The sequence below is a fragment of the Gigantopelta aegis genome, chromosome 7, assembly GCF_016097555.1.
Source record: "Gigantopelta aegis isolate Gae_Host chromosome 7, Gae_host_genome, whole genome shotgun sequence".
Classification (NCBI taxonomy): Eukaryota; Metazoa; Mollusca; class Gastropoda; order Neomphalida; family Peltospiridae; genus Gigantopelta; species Gigantopelta aegis.
This window is the reverse complement of record NC_054705.1, coordinates 31030155-31050373: the sequence shown is the minus strand read 5'-3', so window position 1 is coordinate 31050373 and position 20219 is coordinate 31030155. Positions and strand designations below refer to the sequence as shown.

Here is a 20219-nt window from a genome sequence, read left to right as displayed (position 1 = left end):
GGCCACAATCCTCGGAGAACTGCTGTGTTCACTGTGATCGGACCATCTGACGAGCAGCTCCAAAGCCAAAGTTGTCGGTCCGAGGAAGAGACGAGTGTGTTTGTTGTACATTGTCTTCAAGACGGCGTCTTTGACGCGAATCTGACTCGAAACCAAACTCGTTTTGCCTGTCAGTAAATTAAAGTTAAAGTAAAAGTGACAGACCCAAGGTTTTAAACACTACAACATATTTTCACTATTAAGCCGTTTTTGATCATTTAACTTACATTTTATTATTTAGAATATTAACTTTTATACACCTGACATGGTCCTGGTCATCCAAAATGCATTTTTCATAATTCTAAAAATGCATGTTCGTCTGAGAAGTAATGATTATCGAAACAAGCTCTAATTATTTTTAAACAATATTTCCATGTTTAGACTTTAGCTTCTTTCTGTTATAACCGTATCCAAATATGTGTTGCCGGTTTTTTGATCAACTAAACTTAACGTCCATTTTCACTTACTGAAGAAATAGTCTGCACCTTTAAAATTTGTATTGCTTAACGACACTACTAGATTTATTTATCATTTGGTAATTTTTTTATGAATAGTCTTAGAGAGGAAACCCGCTTCATTTTTCCATTAGTAACAAGGGATCTTTTATATGCAGTATCCCAGACAGGATAGCAGATACCACAGCCTTTGAAAGACCAATCATGGTGCACTGGATGTAACAAGAAATAGCCCAATGGGTCCACCGACGGGGATCGATTCTAGTTTGTTTCATGACACCACTAGAGAACATTGATTTATTAATCATCCACTATTGGATGTCAAACATTTGGTCATTATTTGACGTATAATCTTAGAGAGGAAATCTGCTAAATTTTTCAATTAATAATGAGGGATCTTTTATATGCATCATCCCACAGACAGGATAGCACATACCACAGCCTTTGAAATACCAGTGCTGGAATGAGAAATAGCCCAATGGGTCTACCGACGGATCAATCACTGAGCTATGTCCCGCTCCTCTCAATAAATTAACTCTTTCCCTCCCATTCTCGCCTGTAGTCAAGACGCAACCAGTATTCGTGAACACAGCTGTCAACATTCACAGGAGTTATCTATCTTGATTCTGTGAATGCTAGAACATAGTAGAATGACAATCGAACACGTTGAGTGTATTTTGTTGACTGGTATTTGTATTTAAGTTGTTATCACAATATCGAAAAGAAAACAAAAAATAGTCTAAATTTGTGTAAACGTTATTGATGACATACCGTAACACACACATGGGTTAAAATTTCTCGCTATTTGTATAATTATTTCTTTTAAAACATGTTGGACATTATTATTTAATGAAAACTGAAGATTTGTAAAGGATGTATTCGCTGAAAATAACTGATAATACAGACTTTGAAGTAGATGATGGATGGATTACTCATCGTTAATTGAAAGTGAAAATAAACTGTCAAACAATGACATCATGGATCACAATCGTAGGGTTTTAAAGATTTTTTTTTTTTTAATATTAATAATGTTACATTTGATGCAGTAAATGATTACTATACCAGTTGATAAATTCACAAAAAACGACAAACAATTCCTGTATAAAATCAGTGGCTGTTAAGCAAGATTCCCTCAGTGTCAGATTCTACTCTACAAAGTGCATTTTTTGTCACTATGTCACTAATACAGGGGGCAAATCCTCAAATTTGGGCAAAAATGATAAAGATATTCGGGCAAAATGTGCTAACCTGAGACCTTTTTACCATGTATTTCCATCATTCTACCTGCAAAATTAGTTGTAATCGACATAAAAATGTGCAGTGATATGTTTGCAACCCTATATGGCAGTAATGCTAATATGAATAAATGTTGTTATCCAGATTCAGGCAATTTTGTTTAATTCGGGCAAAAACCAGCTTGCCCAGCTCAGAAAAACAAAGGGTGCTCGTACGCCTATGGAAATAACTCAGCTTTGTTTGGACAACTCACATTGTTCAGGTTGCTGGAACTCGGCCTGCACCCTCACTGACGTCATAAAACCAATCAGCCCAACTGACTCTTCTTCGGTGCTACCCGTTTCCATGGAAACCACCACCTGCTCAGTGAGCAGTTCTATTCTCTCCAACTTTGATAGAAAACCTAAAAGAGAACAGATTCAATTACATAACATGTTTTGCATCTAGTTCCATAATAGGGGTGGGAAGTAGCCCAGTGGTAAAGCACTCGCTTGATGCATAGTCGGTTTAGGATTGATCCCCATCGGTGGACCCATTGGGCTATTTCTCGTTCCAATCAGTACTCCACAAAGGCTGTGGTATGTATTACCCTGTCTGTGGGATGGTGCATATAAAAGATCCCTTGCTCCTAATCGAAAAGAGTAGCCCATGAAGTGGCGACAACGGGTTTCTTCTCTCAATATCTGTGTGGTCCATAACCATATGTCCGGCACCATATAACCGTAAATAAAATGTGTTGAGTGCATCGTTAAATAAAACATTTCCTTCCTTCCAGTTCCATAATATGTGGAATGTTTATATGCAATAAAGTTTATCTTATCCTATCTTATCATAAACTCAAGACATACATGTAGCATGAATTGGATATGTCTGTTAGAGTCTAGACTTAAAGTTTATGATTCCTTCTAAGGGGTGCCAATAACAATACAGTTTGTTTTTGTTTAACGACACCAGTAGAGCACATTGTAAAGTAATCATCGGCTATTGGATGTCACACATTTGGTAATTCTGACGTAGTCTTCACAGGAAACCTGATACATTTTTCTATTAACAGCAAGAGATGTTTTACAGAAACTTGTTTAGTTTAATGACACCACCAAAGCACATTGATTTATTAATCTTCGGCTATTCGAAACATTTGGTCTTAGAGTAGAAACCTGCTACCTTTTTCCATTAGCAGCAAGTATCTTTTATATGCACCATCCCACAGACAGGATAGCACATACCACAGCCGTTGAAATACCAGTCGAGGTACACTGGCCGGAACGAGAAATATCCCAATGGGCCCACCGATGAGGATCGATCCCAGACCTGCCGCACATCAAGCTAACATCCCGCCCTTCCTTCTATGGGGTGCCAATAACAATACAGTTTGTTTTTGTTTAATGACACCACTAGAGCACATTGATAAATTAATCATCAGCTATTGGATATCAAACATTTGGTAATTCCGACAAGCACTCTTCAGAGAAAACAAGTTACATTTTTCCATTAGAAAGAAAGAAATGTTTTATTTAACGATGCACTCAACACATTTTATTTACGGTTATATGGCATCAGACATATGGTTAAGGACCATAAAGATAGAGAGAGGAAACCCACTGTCGCCACTTCATGGGATACTCTTTTCGATTAGCAGCAAGGGATCTTTTATATGCACCATCCCACAGACAGGGTAGTACATACCAGTCGTGGTGCACTGGCTGGAATGAGAAATAGCCCAATGGGCCCACCGACGGGGATCGATCCCAGATCGACGGGCATCAAGAGAGCGCTTTACCACTGGGCTACGTCCCGCCCACCATTTTTCCATTAGCAGCAAAAGATCTTTATACGTACTTTTCCACAGACAGGTCAACACATACCACTGCCTTTGATATACCAGTCCTGGGGAACTGCTTGGAATGGGAAAATATACTAATTTATATGTTTATTTTAACTGTAAAGAGGTAATCAGCTAAAGAGATAAACTGATACAGGATTTGACAAATTGGCTAGCTAGTCAATTTTGGATCTGGGCTAGAAAAAAAACTATCAACCGAATTTCTACAATATTTACATAGGGCACTAGCCAATGTTTCTGTAATGGCTAGTCACTTTCTCAAACATTTATCAAACACTGACGGATAGGAACAGTATCTGGACTGGGGGTCACAATATCTAGTGGTGGGGTTATAGCCTCTAGTGGGGGGTGCCAGATTTTTACCTTTATTTATAGACAGTGGGACAAAAAAAATTAATTATATTTTCGTCTTCAAATTGGAGGGGGCTCCCACACCCACTCACACACACACACACACACACACACACACCTATCTGGCCCACCAGCTACATGTACATGTATGGGCCTGCATAATGTAAAATGAGCATTAAACTGACCTGGTTGGGAATGAGGTGTTTTATTCTGCGTTGACCACTTGGTTGGTTCGTGTGATTTCTCCGTGCTCTCTTTGCTGTGTGTCAGATCCTGCATGAATTCCTTTATCTGCTCCACTTTGCTCAGACTGAGGTTTAACATGACAGGACGTTCAATTTTCAACTCAACATTCGCTTCAGATAAAAAAGAATTTTAAAACAATTAATATTCACAAAACAAATCACTTTTAGAATTATAATTATAATTATTGTCTGTTATTTCTTTTACGTTCATCTGGGTATGAACCAAAAAAGGTCATCTGCAAACCATGAATCGGCAAAGTCGTTCTCACATAAGATTTATTTTTGTTCATACCCCGATGAATGCAAAAGAAATAACAGACAATCCTTAAATATATATATATATTTTCCCAGAGATAAGATAGCACATACCACAACCTTTAATATACCAGTCATGGAAGAATGGCTGGAACAAAGCTAATAAAGAGCTAGTTTTTAATGAATGAATGAATGAATGAAAGAATGAATGAATGAATGAATGAATGAATGAATGAATGAATGAATGAATGAATGAATGAATGAATGAATGAATGAAAGAAAGAAAGAAAGTTTAACCACACCCCAGCACACAAAAATACCTCAGCTATTATGTGTCAAACTAAGGTAAATACAAGCATGAATCGCTTTTGATTGTCAGCATCTAACGGCTAATAAAACTGATTATCTCATTAACTAGTTATTCTCTATTTATATATACATTATGACGTTGAAATAAAAAATTTAATTGACCATAACTTCCACACGAGCGCTGGTAGTCTTTGCGGCCCATCGAAAGCATACCTTAGAATAAATCTTGGGCACAAACCCTGAACACACCAGTACACAGAGTTTAAAATATACAGAGTATACTATAAAATACTGTAGTCAATTATACAGAAAATGTGAGATAACGTAACAAACTTTCATCAGCCTTTCTGCTGGAAAATAATTTGAGGGTATGAAATAAACACAAAACAGGTCATAGGTGTCCTTACTACTACTAGGTCACAGTAAGTGGTTGTGGGTTTGAAATGTTTTCAAATGGACACTGCATTTTATGCACTTTGACAACTTTTAAATAGCAGTTCTCGTTATCATCTATCTAAAATTGTAAAACATGTAATAAAACTTACCTGGGTTGTACAGGAAGTCAGTTATCTACAGTGTGTACAGACACAGTGGTATATAAAAACACACACAGTGTAAAATATGTAATAAAACTTACCTGGGTTGTACAGGAAGTCAGTTATCCGCAGAGTGTACAGACATGGTGGTATTCCAGTCTTTGAATGTGGCTGTCCGGCCCGAGTCTCAATCCAGTAACTCGTGAAATCAGCACAGTCGGGCAACACTCGGTGTTTCTCAACTAAAAACGAATAGTAACCAATGCAATAACTCATGAAACCAGCAGTCAGGCAACACTCAGTGTTTCTCAACTAAAAACAAGTAGTCACCAGTGCAATAAACTGTGAAATCAGCACAGTCACGCAAAACTTGGTATTTTTCAACTAAAACAAGTAGTCACCAGTGCAATAACTCGTGAAATCAGCATTCAGGCAACACTTAGTGTTTGTCAACTAAAAAAAAATAGTCACCAGTACAATAACTTGTGAAATCAGCAGTCTGGCAAAACTTGGTATTTTTCAACTAAAACAAACAGTAATCAGTGCAATAACTCATGAAATCAGCACAGTCATGCAGTACTTTATTTTTCTGAACCAAAAACAAACAGTCACTAATGCACAAACTTGTCATTAACTTGATAGCTATGTACTAAGTCATTAACTTGACAGTTATGTACTGAAAAGTGTAAAAACTTATTTATGTACCTGTAATATTTTGCGTTTCATTCAGTCCTTTAACAATGATGTCGTAGCAGCTCATCTCGAAGCGCTGGCTGTCAGAGTGAAAAGACAAAATGGTGTGCGGCTGGGTGACGTACACGTACAAGAAGGGCTTGATGCAAATATTCCCCACAGGCTGAGTCTGAACTGCAGGGTCCTCATCAACTCGAATGTTGAGAAAACTAAAATCGGTACACGTGTCATACTCATCCATCTCAGAATCGGCTTCAGAAACTAACGGCTGAACACGCGAACCCACAAGACAAGAAAAGTTGTCTTCCTTGACATCCATGTGTGTTTTCGGTCGTTTTTTCTTTCTGCTCTTAGTCTTTTCCCTTTTTTTAGTTTCCTTGTGAACGCATTGCTGGCATTCTTTATGAGAATACACGGTAAAGGATATTCTTCCAGCTGTCAATAAGATGTCAAAGGGCATGACCTCTGACCTGACATCACTATCCGAGAAAGCCATGGACTCAGTAAGAGATGGTAGACTACTCTTGGCATGTCTGTCAATAGTGTATGACGAAGTGTCACTTCCAACACCACTGTCCACACTGGTGGGGTCGACTGAACTTAGACTATGAGGGACAAATCCTGATGAGCCTGGCTGTGACTTTGTCAGAGAGGAAATACATTTCTTCACTAGCCTCTCGGCGAGGTGAATTTGATTGGTGCTGATATAAAGGTCAAGGTCACTGGTAACATTCATCTCCATGGAGTATCCACAGACAAGAACATCCTGACAAAAGAAAATGATAAAATTGTTTTAAATGTAAGGCTTTTTAAATTCACATTTGTAAAATATTTATGAAAATTTAAAGAATAATTTTGAGTAAGTTAGATATGAGGTGTGTTAGATAAAACATTAGTAGCAACCTCACTGACGTTAAGTTAGATATTGTGAACTGTGATAAATAAAACATTAGTAACAACCTCACTGACGTTAAGTTAGATATTGTGAACTGTGATAAATAAAACATTAGTAGCAACCTCACTGACGTTAAGTTAGATATTGTGAACTGTGATAAATAAAACATTAGTAGCAACCTCACTGACGTTAAGTTAGATATTGTGAACTGTGATAAATAAAACATTAGTAATAACCTCACTGATAATAAGTTAGATATTGTGAACTGTGATAAATAAAACATTAGTAGCAACCTCACTGACGTTAAGTTAGATATTGTGAACTGTGATAAATAAAACATTAGTAGCAACCTCACTGACGTTAAGTTAGATATTGTGAACTGTGATAAATAAAACATTAGTAGAACCTCACTGATGATAAGTTAGATATGAGGTGTAAATAAAATATTAGTAACTGGCAATGATAAATATGAAGTGTGATAAATAAAATATTAGTAATCACCACACTGATGATAAGTTAAATATGAAGTGTGATAAATAAAATATTAGTAATCACCTCACTGATAATAAGTTAGATATGAAGTGTGATAAATAAAATATTAGTAATCACCATACTGATGAAGTGTGATAAAAAAAAAAAAAAAATATTAGTAATCACCTCACTGGCAATAAGTTCAATATGAAGTGTGATAAATAAAGTATTAGTAACAACCTCACTGACAGTAAGTTAGATGTGAAGTGTGATAAATAAAATATTAATAAGCACCTCACTTACAATAAGTCAGATATGAACTTGTGTGATAAATAAAAGATTAGTTAGTTATGAAGTGTAATAAATAAAATATTAGTAATCACCTCAATGACGATCATTTAGATATGATTTGTGATAAATAAAATATTCGTAATCACCTCAATGACGATCATTTAGATATGATTTGTGATAAATAAAATATTCGTAATTGCCTCACTGACAATAATTTAGATATGATTTGTGATAAATATAAGATTAATAAGCACCTCACTGACGATAAGTTAGATATGAAGTGTAATAAATAAAATATTATTATCACCTCACTGACGACATCCAGCTGTCCTCTCTTCACGTACACTATCGCAGGTGCCATGATAACACACAGGTCACAACCAGACACAACCGGTATGAGCTGGATCTCTTCATGGTCCTCCCTACAAAAGCATAACACCACCATTTTTATAATCATCAAACATCAGACGTCGCCAGTTAAGGGGAGCTAACTCTTGCTCCACATCACTAGTTCAAAGAAAGTAATTTTTATCTCACCTTTGCATGTGAATTTATATGGTATCAACATGGCAATATCTTAAATGGTTAAATGGTTCCTTATAATATAACTTAGGGTAGCAATTAATCACTCCCCTATCCCCTATAACACGTTGGTGTCTTGACCTCTGTTGTGTGATTTAGTTTTCGATACTGGATTAGGTCCAAAATATTACGGTGATTTAGACTTCTCACTACTGCTAATACCTCGGCGACTTGAGCAGACTTTCGGCGAAAAAAAACTTTAATTTCGCCAGCTAGGTTAGAGCCTGCATTATAGAGTTATAAGCCAATTCATTGGTTTCCTATTCATGAAAATGGTGACTATAATTTCTTGTGTAGTTCAGACTTGAAAACAAAACTGATCACTGCATTTAAAAAAAAGAAGTTTGTTTTGTTTAACAACACCACTAAAGCACATTGATTAATTAATCATCGGCTATTGGATATCAAACATTTGGTAATTATGACTCGCAGTCATCAGAGGAAACCTAATACATTTTTCCTAATACAGCAAGGGATCTTTTATATGCACTTTCCCACAGACAGAAAACCACATACCTGTACCACGGCCTTTGTCCAGTTGTGGTGCACTGGTTGGAACGAGAAAAAAAACAATTGGCTTAATGGATCCACCGAGGTGGTTCGATCCTACACTGCAAGCACCTGTAGCGAGCCCTGAAATGACTGAGCTCAATCCCGCCTCGATCGGTGTATTTGTGCATTAATTAACTGTGTATATATTGGCGTTACTCACTCTCTCAAACTGAACACGGTGTTCCACTCCAGTGCTGGTATCTGAACACCCGACGTTGCAGCAGCTTTCTCTTTTCCTAGTCTCTTCGACTCAGCCAAAAGATTCGACCAGTTTCCTTTTAATGGAAAGTTTACATACATGTTACTAAACTTTCACTAGGGATAGTTGAAAAAATAAATGTCAAGTAAAGTAACTGCATTTATTGTTTTCGAAGGAAGGAAGGAAGGAAGGAAGGAAGGAAACAGCTTATATAACAATGCACTCAACACATTTTATTTACGGTTATATGGCGTCAGACATATGGTTAAGGACCACACAGATATTGAAGGAGAAAACTTGGTATCTTGCCACTTCATGGGCTACTCTTTTCAATTAGCAGCAAGGGATCTTTTATATGCACCATCCCATAGACAGGATAGCACATACCACGGCCTTTGATGTACCAGTCATGGTGCACTGGCTGGAGCGTGAAATAGCCCAATGGGCTCACTGACTGGGATTGATCCCAGACCGACTGCACATCAAGTGAGTGCTTTACCAATGGGCTACGTCTCGCCCCCTTTATTGTCTTCGATGAATGTTAAAGTTTGTTTTGTTTATCGACATCACTTTGATTTATTAATCATCGTCTATTAGATGTCAAACAGTTGGTAATTCCTACAAATAGTCTTAGCGAGGAAGCCCACTATATGATTTATGAATCATCGTCTATTAGATGTCAAACAGTTGGTAATTCCTACGAATAGTCTTAGCGAGGAAGCCCACTATATGATTTATTAATCATCGTCTATTAGATGTCAAACAGTTGGTAATTCTTACGAATAGTCTTAGCGAGGAAGCCCACTATATGATTTATGAATCACCGTCTATTAGATGTCAAACAGTTGGTAATTCCTATGAATAGTCTTAGCGAGGAAGCCCACTATATGATTTATGAATCATCGTCTATTAGATGTCAAACAGTTGGTAATTCTTACGAATAGTCTTAGCGAGGAAGCCCACTATATGATTTATGAATCATCGTCTATTAGATGTCAAACAGTTGGTAATTCTTACGAATAGTCTTAGCGAGGAAGCCCACTATATGATTTATGAATCATCGTCTATTAGATGTCAAACAGTTGGTAATTCTTACGAATAGTCTTAGCGAGGAAGCCCACTATATGATTTATTAATCATCGTCTATTAGATGTCAAACAGTTGGTAATTCTTACGAATAGTCTTAGCGAGGAAGCCCACTATATGATTTATTAATCATCGTCTATTAGATGTCAAACAGTTGGTAATTCTTACGAATAGTCTTAGCGAGGAAGCCCACTATATGATTTATGAATCATCGTCTATTAGATGTCAAACAGTTGGTAATTCTTACGAATAGTCTTAGCGAGGAAGCCCACTATATGATTTATGAATCATCGTCTATTAGATGTCAAACAGTTGGTAATTCTTACGCATAGTCTTAGCGAGGAAGCCCACTATATGATTTATGAATCATCGTCTATTAGATGTCAAACAGTTGGTAATTCCTACGAATAGTCTTAGCGAGGAAGCCCACTATATGATTTATGAATCATCGTCTATTAGATGTCAAACAGTTGGTAATTCCTACGAATAGTCTTAGCGAGGAAGCCCACTATATGATTTATGAATCATCGTCTATTAGATGTCAAACAGTTGGTAATTCCTACGAATAGTCTTAGCGAGGAAGCCCACTATATTGAATCATCGTCTATTAGCACATTGATTTACGAATAGTAGCGAGGAAGCACTATATGATTTATGAATCAACGTCTATTAGATGTCAAACAGTTGGTAATTCTTACGAATAGTCTTAGCGAGGAAGCCCACTATATGATTTATGAATCATCGTCTATTAGATGTCAAACAGTTGGTAATTCCTACGAATAGTCTTAGCGAGGAAGCCCACTATATGATTTATGAATCATCGTCTATTAGATGTCAAACAGTTGGTAATTCTTACGAATAGTCTTAGCGAGGAAGCCCACTATATTTTATTAGCATCGTCTATCAAACAGTGATTTATATAATCATCGTCTATTAGATGTCAAACAGTTGGTAATTCTTACGAATAGTCTTAGCGAGGAAGCCCACTATATGATTTATGAATCATCGTCTATTAGATGTCAAACAGTTGGTAATTCTTACGCATAGTCTTAGCGAGGAAGCCCACTATATGATTTATGAATCATCGTCTATTAGATGTCAAACAGTTGGTAATTCCACGATATCTTAGCGAGGAAGCCCACTATATGATTTATTAATCATCGTCTATTAGATGTCAAACAGTTGGTAATTCTTACGAATAGTCTTAGCGAGGAAGCCCACTATATGATTTAGCACATTGATTTAATTCCTACGAATCAGCGAGGAAGCGTCTATTAGATGTCAAACAGTTGGTAATTCTTAGTCTTAGCGAGGAAGCCCACTATATGATTTATGAATCATCGTCTATTAGATGTCGTTGGTAGAATAGTCTTAGCGAGGAAGCCCACTATATGATTTATGAATCATCGTCTATTAGATGTCAAACAGTTGGTAATTCCTACGAATAGTCTTAGCGAGGAAGCCCACTATATCATCGTCTATTAGATGTCAAACAGTTGGTAATTCCTACGAATAGTCTTAGCGAGGAAGCCCACTATATGTTTATGAATCATCGTCTATTAGATGTCAAACAGTTGGTAATTCCTACGAATAGTCTTAGCGAGGAAGCCCACTATATGATTTATGAATCATCGTCTATTAGATGTCAAACAGTTGGTAATTCCTACGAATAGTCTTAGCGAGGAAGCCCACTATATGATTTATGAATCATCGTCTATTAGATGTCAAACAGTTGGTAATTCCTACGAATAGTCTTAGCGAGGAAGCCCACTATATGATTTATGAATCATCGTCTATTAGATGTCAAACAGTTGGTAATTCCTACGAATAGTCTTAGCGAGGAAGCCCACTATATGATTTATGAATCATCGTCTATTAGATGTCAAACAGTTGGTAATTCCTACGAATAGTCTTAGCGAGGAAGCCCAGTTGATTTATGAATCATCGTCTATTAGATGTCAAACAGTTGGTAATTCCTACGAATAGTCTTAGCGAGGAAGCCCACTATATGATTTGATTTATCATCGTCTATTAGATGTCAAACAGTTGGTAATTCCTACGAATAGTCTTAGCGAGGAAGCCCACTATATGATTTATTAATCATCGTCTATTAGATGTCAAACAGTTGGTAATTCCTACGAATAGTCTTAGCGAGGAAGCCCACTATATTTGAGCACATTGATTTATTAATCATCGTCTATTAGATGTCAAACAGTTGGTAATTCTTACGAATAGTCTTAGCGAGGAAGCCCACTATATGATTTATGAATCATCGTCATTCAAAATGGTAATTAGATGTCCACTTTAATGTATTTCTCCCATTCAGTTATGGACAAAAACATAATTCCTACGAATAGTCTTAGCGATTTTGTCTTAGAGGAAGCCCACTATATTTGAGCACATTGATTTATGAATCACACGTCTATTAGATGTCAAACAGTTGGTAATTCTTTCCCGAATAGTCAGCGAGGGCAGCCCACTATATTTGAGCACACCCCGATTTACGCCATAATAGTCTATTAGGCTGTCATTTGCAGTTCTTACGAATAGTCTAGCGAGGAAGCCCACTTATTTGAGCACATTGATTTATTAATCATCGTCTATTACATGTCAAACAGTGGTAATTCTTACGAATAGTCTTAGCGAGGAAGCCCACTATATTTGAGCACATTGATTTATGAATCATCGTCTATTACAAAGCCAATGTGTACTGCACGCTAATGTTGAATAGGAAGCCCAGTTTAACAATACGTAACGTAATTCAATACCCTTACCTTGTAATAGTCTTAGCGAGGAAGCCCACTATATTTGAGCACATTGTCTATTAAATGTCAAACAGTTGAATTCACGTTGCACGTCAATTATTAGATGTCAAACAGTTGGTAATTCTTACGAATAGTCTTAGCGAGGAAGCCCACTATATTTGAGCACATTGATTTATGAATCAACGTCTATTAGATGTCAAACAGTTGGTCTGCTGTAATTCTTACGAATAGTCTTGAGCGAGGAAGCCCACTATATTTGAGCACATTGATTTATGAATCATCGTCTATTAGATGTCAAACAGTTGGTAATTCTTACGAATAGTCTTAGCGAGGAAGCCCACTATATTTGAGCACATTGATTTATTAATCATCGTCTATTACATGTCAAACAGTTGGTAATTCTTACGAATAGTCTTAGCGAGGAAGCCCACTATATTTGAGCACATTGATTTATGAATCATCGTCTATTAGATGTCAAACAGTTGGTAATTCTTACGAATAGTCTTAGCGAGGAAGCCCACTATATGATTTATGAATCATCGTCTATTAGATGTCAAACAGTTGGTAATTCTTACGAATAGTCTTAGCGAGGAAGCCCACTATATTTTTCCATTAGTAGCAAGGGTTCTATTATATGCACCATCCCAGGCAGGCCTTTGATATACCTGTCACGGTGCATTGGCTGCAAAGAGAAATAGCCCAATGGGTCCACCACTGATGGGGATCGATCCTAGACTGACCACACATCAAGTGCGTGCTACCATAAAGCTACGTCCTGCCCTACAACAGATTTTGATGCACCAGTTGTGGAATACTGGTTGGAACAGGAAAAACCCAATGGGTTAACCGAGCAGGTTCGATTCTACAACCCAAACACATCAAAATGAGTGCTCTACCGATGAGCCAAATCTAATACTACAATGAAAAGTTAAAAGTTTGTTTTGTTTTTAAAAATGACACCACTGATTTATTAATCCTCGGCTATTGGATGTCAAACATTTGGTAATTTTGACATATAGTCTTAGAGAGGAAAACTTATACATTTTTCTATTAATTAGTAGCTAGGGGTCTTTTATGTGTATCATCCCATAGACAGGATAGCACATACCACAGCCTTTGATATACTAGTTGTGGTGCACAGGGTAGAACAAGAAATGGCCCAATGGGCCAACCGACACGAACAATGAGTCCACCAGGCAGGTTCGATCCTACAACCTAAACACCAAGTGAGTCCTCTACCGAATGAGCCAAATCTAATATTATAAGGAACACCAACAAACCTGATGACATAGAAAATCCTCGGATATCCAGCTGATACTGGCGATCCTCCACGGACGAGCCGGGCTGGTGAGTCATACCACAGACCAGCGCGCGGTGGTACAGCTCCTTCTCAACCGGGTACCGTGGCAACGGATTGTCCGCGTGAGGCTGAATAAGCACGGAGTGGAACTGCATCACAATCATGTCGTGATCCAACGTGGTCTGGACACTGTCACCCACAACTTCCTCCGCTGTTACTTTCTCAGTATCAGTCTCCTTGTTACTTCTTACTGCTCTCTCAGTATCGGTCTCCTTGTTACTTCTTACTGCTTCACCAGTCACTGTGGATGGTCCCGATTCAGGTAAAAATATCCGGATACATCCAAATGTTGCATACAGCAAGGGCAAGGCATGGGCAGCAAACAGAGGCGTCAGTGGCTTTCTCTTCCTCTGTGACGACTTGTAAGACAAGTTCTGAGTGGATCGATGCGGCAGAGTTGAACCTTTGACGACTGCCGGCACAAAATCGAAAATATCGATGAGAGTTTCGAACATGGGAGCGTAGAAGACGAAGTCGAACGGGTTGATGCGCAGACAGACTTCAGACATGTACTGGTGAGCATACAAATCGTTGAAGTTCGCCTCAGACTCAATCTCGCTCAAATCAGTGAGGTCGATGTTGAGTTTGTGAAGCCGTTTCTTGACGTTCTTACACAGAGCTTTAGTGAACGTGAATGACAGGAAGCCGTTGTTTGAATCTCGCTGTGGGTCCTGAGATGGGTAAAGGGAGATAACTGGCTGGGTGTCCGCCGACCAGACTTTGTTTGAAATGATGTGTAGATCTCGGGAAAGGTCGCCGTGACATGAAAGGATGATTCCTTCACACGGCCCATTGGACCAATCCGACACCTCGTCACTGAAAGATAAAAAATAGACAACAATTAAAGGTGTGACTACACGCAAAACCATATTACCATCATAAGATTATATCTGGTGCTTATAAAACTTTTAGTCTGGACTCAAGACTAATAGAGTCATTATATAGAAGTTTGTTTTGTTCAATGACCCCACTAGAGCACATTGATTTATCAATCATCGGCTACTGGATGTCAAACATATAGTCATTTTGACACAGTCAAAGAGAGGAAACCCGCTACATTTTTCCATTAGTAGCAAGGGATCTTTTATATGCACCATCTCACAGACAAGATAGCACATACCACGGCCTTTGATATACCAGTCAAGGTGCACTGGCTGGAACGAGAAATAGCCCAATGGGCCCACCGATGAGGATCAATCACAAACCGACCATGCATCAAGCGAGTGCTTTACCACTGGGCTACGTCCAGCCCTTGTGACGTCATTAAAGATCGAGTTTGGACTCTAAACAAAGTTTTATAAGCAAGGGTCCAGGAAGCTGTGTTTATATACTAGGATGTAATTAATATCAAATTCAAACCTTTTCGTGAAATGTTTGATGCTGAACAATTCAATGCTGGTCTTGATCTTGGAATAGACAGTCTGAATGTCAACCGACAGAGCAATATTTTCTGCAGCAATCACGATACAGCTTTCTGAAAGCAGAGAACAACACTATACTAACATCCAAAAGAAACTATACCAAGAAAAATTGATTTATTTTTCTTTATAATTTGGATGATGGAAATAAAATGGTGCTTAAATATGTTTCTGCTTTTAAGGAATGAAATTTTGTTTGCACCATGCCAAAACACCACTCTCATGAATATATGTGTTTTAACTCTTATCCACCCAGCTTTCCAACGTGAAATATGTCATTTTGAACCTACATTATTCAACCTCAAATTGTAAAAAAAACAATATTCAACCTCAAATTGTAAAAAAAAACAATTAATTTAACACTATTTTGATGTGCGTCATAGTTTAGAGGAAATATTAGTGAGTCTAATTAACAAAATAAAATTTACAGAAGAAGTTATTAATATTTAAAAAAATTAAAAATAAAAACCCTACGATCATGATCTATGACGTCATTGTTTATGACAGTTTATTTTCACTTTCAATCGATGACTAGTAATCCCATCCATCATCTACTTCAAAGTCTGTATTATCAGTTATTTTTGGCGAATACATCCTTTACAAATCTTTAGTTTTCATGTTCCAATATGTTTTAAAAGAAATAATTATACAAACAACGTGAAATCGAACCCATGTGCGCATTACATCATCAATAACGTTTACAACAAAATTAGACCGTTTTTGTTTTCTTTTCGATATTGCGATAACAACTTAAATACGAATACCAGTCAACAAAATACACTGTCATTCTACTATGTTCTAGCGTTCACAGAATCAAGATAGACAACTCCTGTGAATGTTGACAGTTGTGTTCATGAAGACCAGTCGCGTCTCGACTGCAGTCGAGAATGGGACGGAAAGAGTTAAACATGCAACATATTTCGTAGTATCAGAGTATTGGTATAGTTTCTTTTGGACGTCAGTATATGTGTATAACTCAATGGACACTGCATGAAACAGGTTGGAAATTTATTTTGTTGAAAGAGATGCAATTTCTGCTAGAAATTGAGAAACACTTCTAGACAACTTGTACTGATAAAAACTTTACTCTAATTTCATATAAATTTTAAAGACTCATTTTTGTTTTTATTTTTTGCGATATCTAATTTCATATTGGTTGTCCTATAGCTGGCCTTAATTTCGTAATAGTGGTACAAAGCTTTTAGATAAGAAGCTAAAGCTGCTTGTGAAATCGATTATCAAAAAGCATTCTGTGTATTTTGATTGGCAATTACATGTAGCTCTTGCTCCCTCTTTTTGGGAGGCGTTTTCGAGCCTTTTATAGAGAATAATAAACAAGTTACTTGTTATTATTACCCATATGGCTAAAAATACATTGGTACATATCAAAGTGATACGTCCCACTAGAACGCCAAGTGGAACGTAACACTTCGACATCATCGATTGGCGCACTACAATCTTACAGGAACGCCAACCAAACGAGATGAGTGATATAAATTAAGATCGATTATGGGTAATAAATAGGATATTAAACTCGCTACCATTTCGAATCATGTTTATGTCCCTCATAAAATGACAACTGAAAATGATTTCACTTGGGACATAAAATGATACAAAATAGAAGCTCGTTTAACATCCTAAAATTACTAAATATTTATTACCCCAGCTACCAACTACATATTCAAAGACTTACTGTGGCTTTCTGTTTTATTTAAAATGAGGCAGTGCTCAAAATGTTTGAGATCAACTTACATTGATTTTTTGCTTGGTAGTTACCAAGAGATTGTACTGCCAAAAATTAGCAGTTATGTAGACCTCATGACGATGTTCTATTTTTCACAGAATATATACTCTTCAAAAGAAGAAACGCAAAACCACATTGTCGTAACATTTGGAGAATTGATTTAATTATTGAATGGTGAGTCCGATAATTACCAAATGTTGCAGGATTGTTCACAATTCACTCTAGTCCATTGTGAGTAAGTGATAGGACACACCACCAAGGTCAAGGTCATCTGGAGTCAATACCGGGTGTGGCCTCCGCGTGTGTTGACAACTGCCTGGCACCGCCTGCCCATTGAAGCAACCAGAGTACGGATGACGTCCCGGGGGATGGTGGCCCACTCGGCCTGCAAGGCTGCTGCCAGCTCGGGCAGGGTCTGGGGCTGTGGTTGTCGCTGTCGGAGGCGTCGGTCCAACTCGTCCCATAGATGCTCAATTGGGTTCAAATCCGGTGATATCGATGGCCAAGGAAGGACATTAATGTTGTTGTTCTGTAGGAAAGCCGTTGTGAGACGTGCTGTGTGAGGCCTGGCGTTGTCATGTTGGAACACTGCGTTGGCGTTGGCCATAACTGGAACGATGTGTGGCCGGAGGATCTGGTCAATGTAGCCCTGTGCATTCAGGTTGCCCTGCACGTGGACCAGGTCAGTTATGCCAGTGTGTGAGATGGCTGCCCACACCATGACACTACCCCCGCCGAATCTGTCCACTTCCTGCACGCAGTTTGCCGCATAACGTTCACCACGACGCCTATACACACGACATCTTCCATCATGACGTCGGAGCAGAAATCGGGACTCGTCACTGAACCACACCTGTCTCCATCGCAGTTGAGGCCATTGTCGATGAATCTGGCACCACTGCAGTCGGAGTCGACGGTGTTGTGGTGTTAAGATGACACCTCGAACTGGACGTCTGGCACGAATTCCTACCTCACGTAGGCGGTTCCGTACGGTCTGGTCGGATATCCTGCGCAAACCTGGTATTGCTGCGGCTGTGGAGGTGGCAGTAGTCAATCGTTCCCGAAGGTGGCGTACCCGGATGTAGCGGTCCTGCCCGGGGGTAGTGACCCGTGGTCGACCGGATCTAGGGAGGTCACGTGTTGATCCATGTTGCTGGTAACGGTCCCACAGTCTGGAGATGGTGCTTGGGGACACATGGAATGCCCTGGCAACGGCCGTTCTGGATTCGCCTGCGTCTAGTCGGCCGATGGCATTGTTTCTCTGCGGTTCACTGAGACGTGGCATGTCCTGGATTGTCAACTGTCGGCCAGATACAGAGGCCAGGCAAGCGAACACCCTGCACTTTTAAACTGTCGGTGTTCATGTTGCACGTGCAGACAACGCACGTGCAGTAGTGATATGGTTTGCACGTGGCTGCGTTTTTGCGAATATTCACATTTTGGAACTTTATTGTACAGTAGCTGCGTTTTATCGAATGTAACCGTGGGAATGTGTTTGGGACATGCAATGACCTTATATTCACAAAGCATGAACCGGTAGGAAACATAAAATCGGAGTTATAACCCATTTGTACCCTTTTGCGTTTCTTTTTTTGAAGAGTATATTCTGACATAGAAATTGTATTGAAATGCTTGAAAAGTAAATCGTCGTGTACAACCTTTACTGACCTCTGACCTCGTCATGAAAATCAGTAATTAACTACTCTTCCAACTTAAGATTATTGGGAGCTATTTGAGATATTACCATACTGTGCATTAATATTTAATCCATTCATAGTACTTTTTTTTATTATTAACATACTACGGGGAGATAAAAATTTACTCTCCTTGAACTAGTTTCAAGGGAGTGTTGGGGAGCCAGAGTTATGGCTCCCATTAAAAAGCAAAGTCTGTGACAGGCAGAAAACTGTGACTGCTTACTTTTGGACGATATGCTGTCATGTCCGTAAAACTTCACTTCTATCTTTGGCATGAGGAGCTGCGTCCACAGTGACAGTTTGATGCTGTGTACTGCAGGACTGTCGCTGCATTCAGGGACGGGGGTCTCCTCTCGCGACGTTTCCTCCGACACTTCTGTCGTCAGTACGTCGTTGTCACACGAAGCGACTGTTTCTGTCTTCCTCACGGGAGAGCCCATCGATGGCTGCGAATCACTGGGTGATGATTTGCTCAGCTGGAGTGTTTTATCAACGTGCGAGATCAGAGCACGAGTTCGAGTCACGGCACCGGTCAGATGGGTTATCAGTGCTGAGCAAAGTTGAAACTGATAAAATAAAAACAAAACGTTAGAGCCGGGTTAATACACCAAAATAGCCAATGGGTTTATGACATGGATATTATGCAGGGAAAAATATTTCGAAATCTTGGGTAACCGGAACTCATTAATTATCTTTGCATACTGAATAAAGTTCTGATGATTCTTAAGTTTGTAAATTTTAAATTTTGGCATGCATGACAGTTCGTAATGTAACCTATGGGCAATTTGTGCCTTGTTATGGATAAAAGTTAAAGTTAACGACACCACTAGAGCACATTGATTTATTAATCATCGGCTATTGAATGTCAAACATTTCGTAATTCTGATATAATTACCGTTTGGTCTTGCAAAACAAACCCACTATATTTTTCCATTAGTAGTCAGGGATATTTTATACACACAATCCCACAGACAGGATAGCACATACCACAGCCTTTGATATGCCAGTTGTGGTGCACTGGCTGGAACAAGAAATACATATAGCTATATTTTTCCATTAGTAGCAAGGGATCTTTTATATGTACCATTCCACAGACAGGATAGCAAATACCATAGCCTTTGATATAGCAGTCGTGGTACATGAGAAATAGCCCAATGGGTCCACCGACAGGGATTAATCCTAGACTGACTGCACATC

At 38.5% G+C, this 20219-nt stretch overlaps 1 protein-coding gene across 1 annotated transcript in view; it reads right to left on the bottom strand.

The window, feature by feature from the left end:
• The window catches only part of LOC121378021 (vacuolar protein sorting-associated protein 13B-like), a 92560-nt gene that overhangs the window by 39347 nt on the left and 32994 nt on the right, over window positions 1–20219 (bottom strand). Inside the window, exons 18-27 of the mRNA XM_041506118.1 lie at window positions 19246–19588; window positions 15523–15637; window positions 14084–14979; window positions 8914–9028; window positions 7927–8041; window positions 5975–6728; window positions 5371–5511; window positions 4110–4280; window positions 1984–2133; window positions 1–167 (exon numbers count right to left, since the gene is read on the bottom strand). The exon at window positions 1–167 is cut by the window's left edge and continues 229 nt beyond it. Of these exons, the coding sequence (XP_041362052.1) occupies window positions 1–167; window positions 1984–2133; window positions 4110–4280; window positions 5371–5511; window positions 5975–6728; window positions 7927–8041; window positions 8914–9028; window positions 14084–14979; window positions 15523–15637; window positions 19246–19588 (2967 nt within the window). The remainder of the gene's footprint in view (window positions 168–1983; window positions 2134–4109; window positions 4281–5370; window positions 5512–5974; window positions 6729–7926; window positions 8042–8913; window positions 9029–14083; window positions 14980–15522; window positions 15638–19245; window positions 19589–20219) is intronic.